Raw genomic sequence first — 13,332 nt, 5'->3', positions numbered from 1 at the left:
GGAGAGTAATTCTCATTATCTTCAAGATAACCTCAGCCTTATTTTCCTAACTTTTGCCATCACAACTATCAGTCTACACAAACTGTACAGAACATCCTGTTTGTGTTCTCCAGCACACACTCATGCGCACACACAGGGACCCATAATTATTCATAACCTGCAGTGCAGCTGTTTTTAGAATGAATTGGTCGTTGCATATTGAAAATAATACAACTTTATTTATATAGAACATAAAAGATGCATAAAATCATAGAGACTACTACTCAAAGCATAAAGCAAGAAGACAACAGTAGTTTTAAATCTAAAGTATTTGTCTATAAAATTAATAATTCATAAAAGAATGAGCAACAATCCAAGTTTGGGGAGAAAAAAAACATCCGTGAGTATTATTTTCTAGTTTACCATTCAAAAACTGTGGAGGACTGTGTGGAGGTGGCAAATGATCCTTAATGCTGATTGGTGCGCAGAAGCATGTGACATCACATTTTCCAACTGAGCCACGCCTACCTTACACAAGAATCACATGACAAAACAGAAATCTCTCATGAACAACTGGCAGATAATAAAGGACCACATCGCTCATCGTAGGAAGACGATTAAGAAAATATATTTTTGTCATTGTCATCAAATTTCATGAAAAGACCAAAACCAATACTGTGTTACATCCTGACTTACCTACCATATCACCAATCTCATTTGTTACTCCTGAAGACATAAATCTTTCAAAACAACTCACAAATTAGCTTATTAATTAATTTCCTAAAACAGCTGGTCACTCAAACAGATAGAACTGTGCATTTATTGGAGACTATTTCCATCTGCGGATTAATCCACAGTTGGTGCTCTAGTGAGTGGCAGCAGGATGATGTTTGTTAATGGTAATGAAGGAACGTGTCACCCAGGGCAACAGCAACATTGGTGTGGTTTTAATAGTTTCTGGGAAACAATGGAGCTGTACGTCACAAAGAAATAAGATATATATGTTGACAAGTTAGGAAAATATGGAATATCACCAGATTATTCATTAAATAAGAAATAAAATGAACAATAGAATTATATACTTGGTCATAAAAATCCTAAATATGTTTTCAAAAGTGATTGAATCTTAGTTATTCTACACTATACTATATATAGTTTCAGCAATGTGATCAGGTGCGAGAGCTTTAAATGTTATTAATAAAATATTACAATCAATTCTAAAACTGACCGTATGTAAAGTTAAATATGGTGCACATAACTATCCAGGGTTGACATCTTGGGCTTTGAGTTTTTCTGAGTTTAAGTATCTATGTGAGACAGGACTCGGATCCCACTGCCATCTAAGTGCCACGTTGCTGTGAGGAAAACTTAATTATTGCCTTGCCCCGATCATGATAATTAACTGATGAAATTCAGGCAGCTAATTAATTCCAAAATGAAGCGAAGTTAGTACTTGTAAGAAATCTTGAGAAGGTGTATCATGGGGGAAAGTGTGTGTGTGTGTGTGTGTGTGTTACACTGCGCGCATGTGTGTGTGTGATACACGCCATCCTGTCTTTGCCATTGCCTGCCAGCAGTGGTGAGGTTAGTTTTTAGATATCATCTCTCTCCCTCTCTCTGCCTCTAGAATCTGAAACTGAATATAACATTTTATCATCCGCAGCATAAACCTGATAAGCCCTGTCCCTGCCTCTGTGCCAGTCTCCTCACTGCCATCATTACTCACTGTGGCTCTGACATCGAGTTAGCACACAGCTCAGGGCATGCTGCACCGTTCATGATGTGCCCTCATTCCACCCACCCATTATATCAACAGTGTGAGGGGGGAAAATGCAAAACTCCTGTTGAACAAGTGCTGAATTTAGAATAGTGCTCTCACTGTGGCTGCTTATTCAGATCACCTTGCTGATGATTACCTGTCATTACTTCAGAAATTGCTGCAAATACTGAAAATTGACAGGGATGCGGTGTGTACACACAGGCACATTGACACACACACACACACACACGCATTGTGGGAGCTTTGTTGCAACCTGTGATGCATACACACTCTTTACCTACTTACTGTATGAAAAGGCTCTTTTCTAAGCGCCATATGTCCACTGAAGACAGAACGTGTAATGTATTTTTATTTTTTTTACTTAATGCAAGTTATTTAGCAGCAGCAGGTTGATTTTTAAGGTTTTTGTATTTCATTTCATTGTCGAATCATTTCATTTTATTCTCCTAGTCTGACTGAACAGCAGTTTGACCTGGTTAACTGGTGCTGACACAAATTACCACGCAGTTGCACAACACAGGACTGGTAAAACTAGGCGAAGGACAACAGGACCTTGAATAAATTGCACACAAGATGCACTGCATGACAGTAGACTAATCGTGAGCACAGGTAAGGTCTGTGTTTAAAGCCAGAAAAAGCTCTAGCTACTTTGAGTTATTGCGAGCAGCTTTCAAAAACTAAAAGGTGAGAAGTTGTGGCGACTGAAATAGCTTGCAGTCTTAATGATGTGCTGCTAAGTCTGTCAGTTTGGTGTAGGACATTGGCAAAATTTACCCAAGATATGATACTAAAATAACTTTTTTTAAAGTGATAGTTTGGCATTTGGAGAAATACATTTCTTTCTTGCCGACAGCTCGATGAGCAGATTTCTACCACTCTCTTATAATGAAGCTACTGCCAGCAGAAGGTTAGCTTAGCTTAGCACAAGGACTAAGAGGAAAGAAGTATTTCTAGCCTGTTCCACCCCCCAATAAAAGTTATGGAGGTTATGAGCAATGGTTCATGTGAAAATGTTCCACAATTCAACCATGGCTATGTAAGTTACCTGTATTAATAGTATTTATATCAAGTGTATATGAAATTGTAAGACTACCGATATGTAATGTTTGCTAAACAGTTGCTACTGTGGTCACTACAGGGTGAAACCAACATGTCTCCTGGTTGTTTAACCTTTGTGAAATGAAACATAGTATAACAGTAGCACAAGTAGAGAAGAGTCATAAACTCAGCAAATTGACTTGATAATGTGAGTTACACAGCAATATCTAGCTAGCGTTAGCTAACATAGAAACATTAGTTACCACAAGTTAAGTAACTAGTAACTAGCTAACTAACTAGCAAGTTACTGGTCATTTGTGGCTACGTAAGTAACCTCTCATTGTATTGACTTGAGGAATAGTGTGTTTTATTGTTCATTTATTCAACTTCTCAAATATAAGAGGATATGTAATTTCTTAGTCTAACTTAAAGTAAGACTAGTTAACTAAAGTTTGCTAACATTAGCTAAAAGGAGATGCTATTAACTACCAGAGCAAATAAGGTTTTATTGCTCATTATTTAAACTTTCCATGGGAAGAATGTATTAATAGTAGTCTCACTTTATGGTGTGTGTGTTGTCATTATATAGTGGACAAAATGACAAAAAGTCAAATTTTATTGGGAGGAAAATGTATCAGAGGTTAAGAACGATATTACAATTAAAATGAGATTAATTCAAAACTGAGACCCTGAGATATTATCACATACATTAATTTCGGCCTCTCCGGAGACTCTGTCTGTCTTTCCCTCGCAGACACACCCGCCCATACACCGTATAACAGAGTTGCTCTGAAGGTCCTTTCCCTGTCTCTGTGTTTGGCAGCTTTTCATGCAGATTGATGCCCTCTACCCCAAGAGGTTTGGAACCTGGACAGAGTACGCCAAGAAATACTGCAACGCCCATTACAGGTGGGCCTTCAGCACACACACACCAACTGACATACACCTTGTACAAACATATATATACCCTCATATCTTCCACTTAGTTTACATGTAGTGTATCCTGATGCTAACACTTATTATGTATTAGTTGTCAGGCAATTCATTTACAGCGATTCCTATTTTTCTGTGACATATTTACTACTTTTTGGGACATTTTGGTAAATAAATTAATTCACATAACTTTAACTGTTTCCAGCTTTATATTTAACAGACAGACATGAGAATGGTAACGCATCTATTACTCTTGGCAAGAAAGTGAAGAGTATTTCCTAAAATATTAGTGTCATACCTCCGTTTGGTCGGTTCTTATCTATATTCTCTTAATTCTTAGCGTAGTGGAATTAGCAGAGTTTCAATAGCTCTCACCTACCATTTAATTTTCACTCTTTTCAAGTGTCTGCTGGGATGGGCTGTACCTGAGTTGGAGCGGCGGTGCTGCTGAGTTGAGGGTTTGTTGTCAGAGCCAGACCACAACTGAAGCCAAGCGTTAAATGCCAACTGGCTGCCAGTTGCCAGTGACGATCAGTTACATGTGTGAACAAACACATCAAATGCATTGTTTTGGACGTCCATCAAAGTCAACAGCTCGGTCGGGGATGGGCCCGGCGCCATTACTGATAACACTTTGTATATAATAGCACTTGGTGTGGCTGGGGAATGCCGTTCTGAGCCACACAGGCGCATTCACACAAACCGTCACACACACAGAGGAGCACAAGGTAGTGTCATGTGAGCAAAGTCTTCCCTTCATGATAGTGAAGTTACTGTGGGAAATGGCAGCAGCCCAGGAGACAGAAAAGCAGCCTCACAGCTGTACAGTTGCTGGTTCAAGTCTCCACACCAAGCAGAAACATTATTTTAGAAAGGGTGAATCAGTTTCCCTTCCCTGAGCAACTACAAGTTTAAATACCGGAGTGTGAAACGGCAGATTTTGGCACTGGCTTGTTAAGTTTGTCCACACTTCCAGCCAATATGGCAGATAACCAGCCTTTGTGTGGAGGGCCAGTTCTATTCTAAAATCCATTTGGCTGATGAATTGTGAAAGTTGCCGGCGAGTTTTGGGATAAACCTGCTGCTGTGGCCATTAGACATAATAGTTTCCTGCTCTGCAGAGTGCCCTTAAGCAAAAAACTGATCCCCCGACTGCTCCAGCAGAGCTGCTCAGCGGTAAACGATGGAAGACTGTTGTAGTGCCGGGCAGCTCCCAGGTGGGACTGTTTAAATGTGTTTAACTATTCCTTCAGGGCATTTCCGTAAATAAGTGTATTTTCTTAGTGAGTTTCTCTCGGTTAGAAATGTGTATAAAATGCATCATCAGCCACAGCTTCCTCTCTTTCACGTTCTCACAGGTACTTTGGGCGTCAAAGGCAGTGGGACTGTCGCGGGTCGTCCAACCTGCAGGAGCTGCACCAGCGGCTGAGCCAGATCATGATCCGCCGTCTGAAGGCTGAGGTGCTCACTCAGCTGCCCCCCAAAATCCGCCAGCGTATCCCCTTCGACCTGCCCAAGGAGGCTGCGAAGGTACATGTTTGGACTCAGTGTTTGTAGCAAAACCAGCAAATCTCAACTTCGAGAAGCAGGACTTTGCAAATCTTTAACTCAAACGATTCACAGGTTTTATTTACTATTTACTAAATGACTAATTGTTAACTACATGCCCAACACAAATCCATTGAGTGTCACATCTCGATTAATGGAGACGCCAACAATTCACGCTGTTAGGCAAAATTAAATTCTGTTATCTCAAGCTACGTACATTTCTCACCACACAGGGAGTGATTAATTGAAATATAGACTGCCTCCTACTCATCACCATTTGATATTTTGCCTCTCTTGTCTTTAACTTTCATCTCGACTAATTTTGAGAATTGTTAAATTATTTTAGGTGATTTATGAAGCACAAACACCAAACAACGGGCGTCGTACAACAACCATTCATACAAACAAATCCACTCCTAAGTGGCTCATACGAGGGATTTAAAGAACTTTTCAAATTTACCAATTTTACTTTCTCCACAGTGAGAAAACCACATGCTTGACTTTGAATGAATCATTAGGCCTTAGTCTGAATGGATTCAAATATAATAGAAAAACCAAATGTAAACATCTGTTCACCACATCATCCTTATTGTGCAGTGGTGGAAAAAGTACTCACATCTTTTACTTCAAAATCAGAAATATATATATATATATACATAACAAAAACATTTCAAGGACGCTGCAATCAACAAAATAAACTGTAAATTCCACTAAATCCTGCACACTGGACCTTTATGTACAGTACTTAAGTAAATGTACTTTCCACCACTGTTATCATGGGTTGCCACTTTACTGAGAGATTTGAGCATTTTTGGTATTTTGTTTTATTTCCATATTTCTGCATGGCGACAGAATGTAGTTCTGTTGCTAGGTAAACTCTCTGACTCTCAGCAACTCCCTCAGAGACTTAATGCAAGTCTCTGCTGTGTGGGGGACATAACAGATCCGACAGAGGAACATACTGTATAATAGTCTCTCGTCCATTTCCATGACTGCCACCTCCAATTGAAGTCATGGACCCGCGTTGCTTTGTGGTGCGTCTAACTTCATGTCAAATGATTCCCTCTTCATTTCTGTTACAGCGCGGTGCTGCTCAGATGACACTGATGATGTCGCTGGCAGATGTATTAATATTGTTTTATTGTTTGGACTGCTGACACCGCTAAACGTGTTATGTTTTTGTCTGCTGACTTCTGACAGCAGACTTGAATTCTTTTTACTCTCGGGTAACATTTCTATTTGAATGAAACCAACAGAGCGGAACAGATGGCCTCATATAGGCAAGTTTGTGCAGTTAAGATTTCAGTGAATAGGACTTGGAACACCTCACAGACAAAAAGATTATTCTCTTTCTCCAGCCTATCAATTGTGAGCATTTAGATGTTTGATTATTGGTCAGAAAAAACAAAGCAATTTAAAGACGTCACCTTGGGCTGTGGGAAACTGTGATGGACATTTTTTTTTTTTTACAGTTTATAGAAAAAAAACAATCAACAGATTAACCAATAATGAAAATAATCTTTATGTGCAGCAGCATGAACAGCCTGTGATGCCAAAGGAAACCAAAAAAAGAGATTAACTGCAACTGAGTGTGATGTTTGCAGTTCACTCATCCATTCATACATGATGGGAATGACTTCTATTTGTAACTAACAGTGTGAAAACTGCCTATTGCTGCTCTATGATTGAATAACTCTCCTTTAGCCTTAGCAGAGATACACCGAGGTCTGTGTGTGTGTATGTGTGTGTGTGTGTGTCTTCCTTCTACACCATCGTAAAGAGGATGCCAGGGTATTTGTAGAGTAAATGTCATGTTTCGTGTGTAGGTGTTTGCATCTCTTTTAGCATCCCCAAAGTTATAGCTGCGGTTCCTGCCTCCCACGCCATGCTGTATGCGTGTGAATGTGCGTAAGAATGCTAATGTCATTGTGTTCTCCTCTCTGCGCTGGGTCACCGGTGTCAAGGCTACGAGGGTTTTGTTTCCCACCGGGGGCAATACACACTCCGAAGCATCCACTAAGAGGCCCTTGTTAGATTTTGTATCATATCAGCAGGAATGAAAAAACACTGCAGGAGCTCTTTCAGTGCTAATTACGCACCGAGCCGCCATCCCAGGAATGACACAACAATAAGGAAGTTTCTGGGAAAAGTGATGATGCAGGATATTTACCCCAATCTCCCTAAATGTTAAGGGACGCTTTAATTGGGGGCTAAATATGGTCAGTGTTTCTACATAGTGGTGCCAATTAGGCCACCGAGTGTACACGCAGAACTGTTGGAAAAGTTCATGTCATGTTTTGTTTTGTTTTAGTTGTTCTCGCGTTGCTCTCTTATCTCAAGTTGGGCTGAAACAGCAGCTTTGATGCGTAATATCCTCAGAGAAATGAGCTCGGAGATCATTTGTCTTTGGCTGAAACAAAAAGCACCGCTGTAGCTGTTCGGCTTTTTTTATTTATTTATTTTTTATTTGTTCATGAGATGAATGTGCGAGTAGGTATTTGTCCACTGAGAAGAATAGACAGACATTTCATCCTCCCAGCTAAATGGACCGGTTTTAAGAGATGAGAAAGGGAGGTGTGAAGTGGCCAGTCACCCAAAGCGACGACGGCCATTGTGCTTCCCACAAGCACCAAAATGTGAACTATATAAAACATAAAAAACCGGGTGGACATTATTTTCCTCTAAACAAACTGTCTTTTCAAGCACAGTTTTGCTAACTGACGATATATATATATATATGTACACCAGGACCACTCACCACTTCAGCCTCATTCATTCTATCTCATTTTCTCCCTAATGATGGCTTTTATCTTCCACAGCCAGACACTTTTTATGCCCCTCCTGCCCTTTACGTTTTCAGCCGTGGCCTTTTGTCAGCGTTAGTCTAGTGAATATCATCAAGGGTGGAGTGCTTACCCACTCGGGTTATTTTTTTCAGCAGATTATGAAGAAATCCTTGAATGTAAAAATTTTAATTAGAAATAAACATTGAGAGACAGTCAAAACTGTGTTTATACAGGTGCTTCTGAGTGAAACATCTGAGAGAAAACATAAAGGAAACCCAGCTTTTTGCTCCGGCAGTATGATACTATTTATACATTCAGTCGTCCTTCACTTTGACGACGGGTTTGAATCCACTGAAATGCTAATTATTTCACTAAATGGTGCAAAGCTTTCATGTTTCACCAAAATGTCTTCATTGTACGAGTCCAGAACACAGAGTGCAAAAATTCAGTTGTGGAACTTGCCTCCATTATATGTGTGCTCCCATTAATAAGGCTTCTCTCCATTTCTCACTCTTCTTCCTTCCCCTCCGACCCCCATCGCGCACTCATCATTATGTGTATGTATGTGCTTAATCATGCGCGGACCACCTCTTCCTTCAGCTTGCCATATGGTTCACAGTTTTGCATCGTTTGATATGCAGCGCTTTAAGAAAGTGTTCATTCCTGTTGAATTTTTACACATTTTCTGGTGTTGGAGCCTGAATTCAGACAGATTGAATTGAGAGTTGTTAACAAAAGGCACAAAATAACCTCTAATGACAAACTGATTTAAAGTTGGACAATTTTAAAAAAGTCAATGGGTTCAGCACTGTTCTGAAGCACTTTAAATTATAGGCACACTGGAGTTATTGCATGAAAATTGAATCAAACCCAAGTTTTGCAATTATTCGAAGCAGCACGCTGCTTTTCTTGTCAGATTCCTACATAATATGTTGAATTAGAGTACAAAATAATGGAAAAAATATGCTCAAGCCTGCTGTTAATTGACTAAGTTTCATATGAGGCCTGTTTTTATGATAAACAGGGCTAACCTACATGTCGACAACAAATGCACGACCTCTCTGCTTGTCTTGTTTATGAGCAGGAGGTAGCATATGCTGCTCTTCACCGGCAGCCTCTCCCACTGCGATCCTCTCCGCTCTCCACTCCCGCCTTAAATACTTCTCGCCAATCACCTTGAGAGCGTGCGAGGCGCCTTTGATTTATTGTACCAGCCCGGCTGCTTCTCCATCTTCGACCCCGGCTTGTCACAAGGCGGCTATAATTGGGAGATGCTCATGACCCACCTAACACAGCAGCCCAGTCGGAGGGGGTGGCTTCCTTGGGAATTCTCCATCTTTCTCTCTCGTTTTTTTTTTTCTCCCTCTTTCTTTCTTTCTCTTCCAGAGAAAGTAGGACACCCAGCAGCACCATTAATTGTTTTGCCCTTTATATCTCAAAAACAGTAGAGAACAAGAGAGAGAGAAGGGTGGATGAAGAAATAAAGGACGCAGCCTCACTGTCTTTGCACTCTCCTTGCTTGCAGGAGGCCTCTGCCAGCTTCACCGAGTGGGAGAGACTGATGAAGGGACTGGGTTCGGGGGTCGGAGCATTGGACAACCCCTTCAATCAGGTCATGGGCCTGGTCACACAGATGTACAAGCAAACAGCTATTGCCAAGGTAATGGGAGACCAGGTGGTGCTAGAGTATATCTTGTTTGACCCCAGCTTATGTTTTAGACTGATCATATTCTATATTTATATGGATCCTACTAACAAGTATTGTCTGTGTACACAAAGCCTAATGTATATTTTATTCCTCTGCACCTATAAGCTCCATTGTTGTCCAGAAACACATCAATGAGCCACACGGTTGCACTGGATGACATGTTCCTTCATTTGCATGAACACACATACTTTAGTTTATTTAGACTCAATCCCACAAACAACATCCTGCTGTTGCAAATTCTCACTAGAGCACCAAATGTGTGTTAATCTGCAACTGAAAATAGTCCCCAACAAACACACTATACCCTGCTGTCTGAGTAACATTTCTAAAACCTGCAGTACTGTTGTTGCTTTCATTAAAAAATAAAACTATACAGGCTTCAGGAAATCAGAAAGTATTGAGAGGCGGACTAATACATTGTTGGTTTTGGTCTTTTCATCGGCTTTTATGGACACCAGCCTTTTTCCTTTAAACATCACGTTAGGTTAATTATAGATACTGAAAGAGATATTTCATCTTAGAGCATTTGTACTTAATGCACTCAGGCCTCTATTGCCAGTCAGCATCCAACAAGAGCTGCTTTCAGCGCTGGCCCTGCTCTCTGTTTCATTTTTTTTAAAACATGCAGGGAAAATCTTGACTTTTCAGCTGCTCAGAAAAAGCTGCCTTGGTTTTAGTTTGAGTTTTGTGTCTTTTGTGTCTTAAAACTGGAAACCTGTCCACTGTATGAATGAATGTGCTGTTCAGCAGTTATAAGACATTTAATTGATGAAATAGTTTGACATTTTTGGAAATACGCTTATCAGATGATTGATACCACTCTCATGTCTGTACACTAAATATTAAGCTACCACCAGCATCTAGTTCAGTTAGCTTAGCATTATGACTGGAAACGCTGGAGAAACAGCTAACCTGGCTTCGTCCAAAGGTAACAAAATCAACCTACCAGCACCTCTAAAGCTGTCACTTCCTAGAGTCTCCGCTGGTTGCCTGGGGACCTCACCTTAATGTCAAGACTCCAGGAAATCGCTGCACTTGGCCAAGAAATAGTCCCGCACACAACCCCCTGTAAAACCACAGTGTGTGGTTTTGTCAGTGGATTAAAGAAACAAGATGTAATGTGTTAATTAGTGAGCTTTAGATGTGAGCTGATTTTTTTAAACAGAGCTGGCTGGATGTTTCCTCCTGTTTCAGTCTTTATGCTAAGCTAATAAAAATACAGGGATTATTCTTTTCAGGTGATTATACACTAATGAAAACATACCTATGAATGTTTTATTCCATTATGCCATCAGAGCCTCCTAAATCTGACACACTGGACCTTTAATGCAATCATACACATTATGTTTTTATTAATGTTATTTCAATTAAATAACATTAAACTTGGCAAATGTAGTTGCTAATTCCTCTGATATTATGAGTAGTTTATTAAAAAATAATCAAATAGAAATGATGACCTTGATTTTTCTTTCTGTTTGCAAAGAGGGGCAGAAATAGTGTGAGAACCACTGACCCAAACATTTGCCTTTTAATGTTTTAGTTTGCATAACCACACAAACTTGGAGAAGACAGGCACCATCATATCATTAGCGCTATATTGCCATACTTTTTTTAGATGGATGGTATTTAACCTCTGTCCACTGAAAAAAATCTAATAATATATATTATCTAGAAAAAGTTAAATAGCATAAGATTGGCTAAAGTATATCATTTTTATTAATTTTCATGTTTTAGAAAATGGTGAATTGATGGTACAGCATCATGTTCAGAGCGCTTGGCCGACCACTCAGTGAGATCTCATGGGAAAGCATTGCCATGGTAACAGAGCCTAATGGTCGCCAGTGAAAGCACTTAGACAAAGTAGGGAGTTATAACGGAGGTATTATTTAGTTGCGTCCAGCCTGGCATGATTACACCTTATCTCAAAGTTACACACCGCACTAAAATAGCATCTCTGTGATGTTGTTGCTATGGAAACTCAGTCGGCTCTCAGTTTGAAGTGACGTTTCTTTTTAATGAGAGAGAAGTAAGCAATAGGGGAAGGTGGCTGGGTGCATACAGTATGAGGAAGGCTGGGGTCAGAGCAACTGGTGTCGAGAGTCTAACAAGCATTTACATTTCCTGTTCCTCAGTGGAAACATTTGTAAGACAGTAATATAGTTTTCAACCTCTGATCAGATTCCAGACTCACTAATCTCAATGCTATAAAAACAGGCAGTTCCTCAATTTCTTGTACTTGTAGTTGAGTAAACATTTCCACCAAATATAGTATCCCTCTCCAATCATCTGCCATGTTCGAGGGCTGGCATTCCTCTCAATTAGCCCGACGCCCTCAGCCATGAGGAGCGTAGCCCCGAGGTTAACGAAGACCGGAGATAACCACCGAATGCAATCATCGACACGCTACTCGCTCAGCCTGCCTCCAAGCTTGGATCTTTTTTGCGCTTGGCGTTGTTTGCTGATTGGATTTCTGCTCAGTTTAGCCTAACACTGGACCTTCTTTCATTACAAAGCCCCCACCCCCCACGCCCACTCACCCACCTCAAAGCCGATACTGCCGGCCCAGTCTCATTTCCTCTCCTATTGGTTTTTAGAGTCAGACACACTTTCTCTACTTCAGAAAAAAATAAAAAAACGTGTGCTTTCTTCCTTTTTTGGATCATCGGGAGGGGTGGAATGGTGTGATAGATTCACACATCTATGTCACTCTGACGAGCATCACGGCCCCTGCCTGCCTGCCAGTCCGCCTGGCGACGGAGCTGCCAAACGCCTTTGGGGTATTTTTATTGCTTTACCCGCCAAGCATCTGCTCCCAATTACCCAGAGAGGACAGCTCTGATGCTGGACTTTAAAGCAAGCTAACAGGCCGCTTCAGACAGCCGAGAAGTTTGTGCACTAATTAAACTCAGCGGAAGGAAGCCGACGAAGCCAAGCCGTCAGTAATGAGGACCCCCCAGATCAGAACAGGGTCGGCAGGCCTGGCGGAGAGATTCATTATAAGGCGCATCGGCTAATTATCAGCAAGGCAAAGCAGAGGTTCTCCCACCAGAGCAGGTGTGATGGCTGCAGAGGTTGTCATGTTGCAGGAGGTGTGGAGATTATAGGGGTGGGATTCACACCACGGAGAAAGGCCTGTCTCCAAAACCGTCTAGTAAGGGCTCTGTTTGACTCAAATCCAACCACAGTATTTCTCACTAGTTGGTGCTATTCTTGGCTGCTTTTTGGCCTGGGGCTCTGAAATGAGCCGAGCCCTGATGCTCAATGACACGCTCGTACAGCACATCCACTCCGGCTTTGCTGAAGGTAGTGGGAACGGCCACAGCCCATCACAGTGTGATCGCTGGGCAGCAGTGCGCGGTGAAATGATAGATATGGATACCTGCAGGGTACAGTTAACTCACTAGCACTTCTGCTGCTTTCTCTTTTTTAGATTGTTAGCTTCACGCTGTCAATCAAGGTCGGAGGCTTCAGCAGAAACAAGCAAGATGCCGTTAAGTTTGACCTGTGATGTTTTTTAAAGCATTGTTACCATTTCACTTCATAAATAAAACAAGACTTAA

At 41.0% G+C, this 13,332-nt stretch overlaps 1 protein-coding gene across 1 annotated transcript in view; it reads left to right on the top strand.

The window, feature by feature from the left end:
• zranb3 (zinc finger, RAN-binding domain containing 3) overlaps positions 1 to 13,332 on the top strand; it is a 71,183-nt gene that overhangs the window by 14,746 nt on the left and 43,105 nt on the right. Inside the window, exons 5-7 of the mRNA XM_035677600.1 lie at positions 3,621 to 3,706; positions 5,089 to 5,260; positions 9,590 to 9,724. Coding sequence (XP_035533493.1) covers positions 3,621 to 3,706; positions 5,089 to 5,260; positions 9,590 to 9,724 — 393 coding nt within the window. The remainder of the gene's footprint in view (positions 1 to 3,620; positions 3,707 to 5,088; positions 5,261 to 9,589; positions 9,725 to 13,332) is intronic.

This window comes from Morone saxatilis, unplaced genomic scaffold (assembly GCF_004916995.1).
Source record: "Morone saxatilis isolate NCDOM2014 unplaced genomic scaffold, NCSU_SB_2.0 Contig6, whole genome shotgun sequence".
In the NCBI taxonomy this organism is placed as follows: domain Eukaryota; kingdom Metazoa; phylum Chordata; class Actinopteri; family Moronidae; genus Morone; species Morone saxatilis.
The sequence above is the reverse complement of the archived record's forward strand: the minus strand, read 5'-3'. Positions and strand labels throughout refer to the sequence as shown.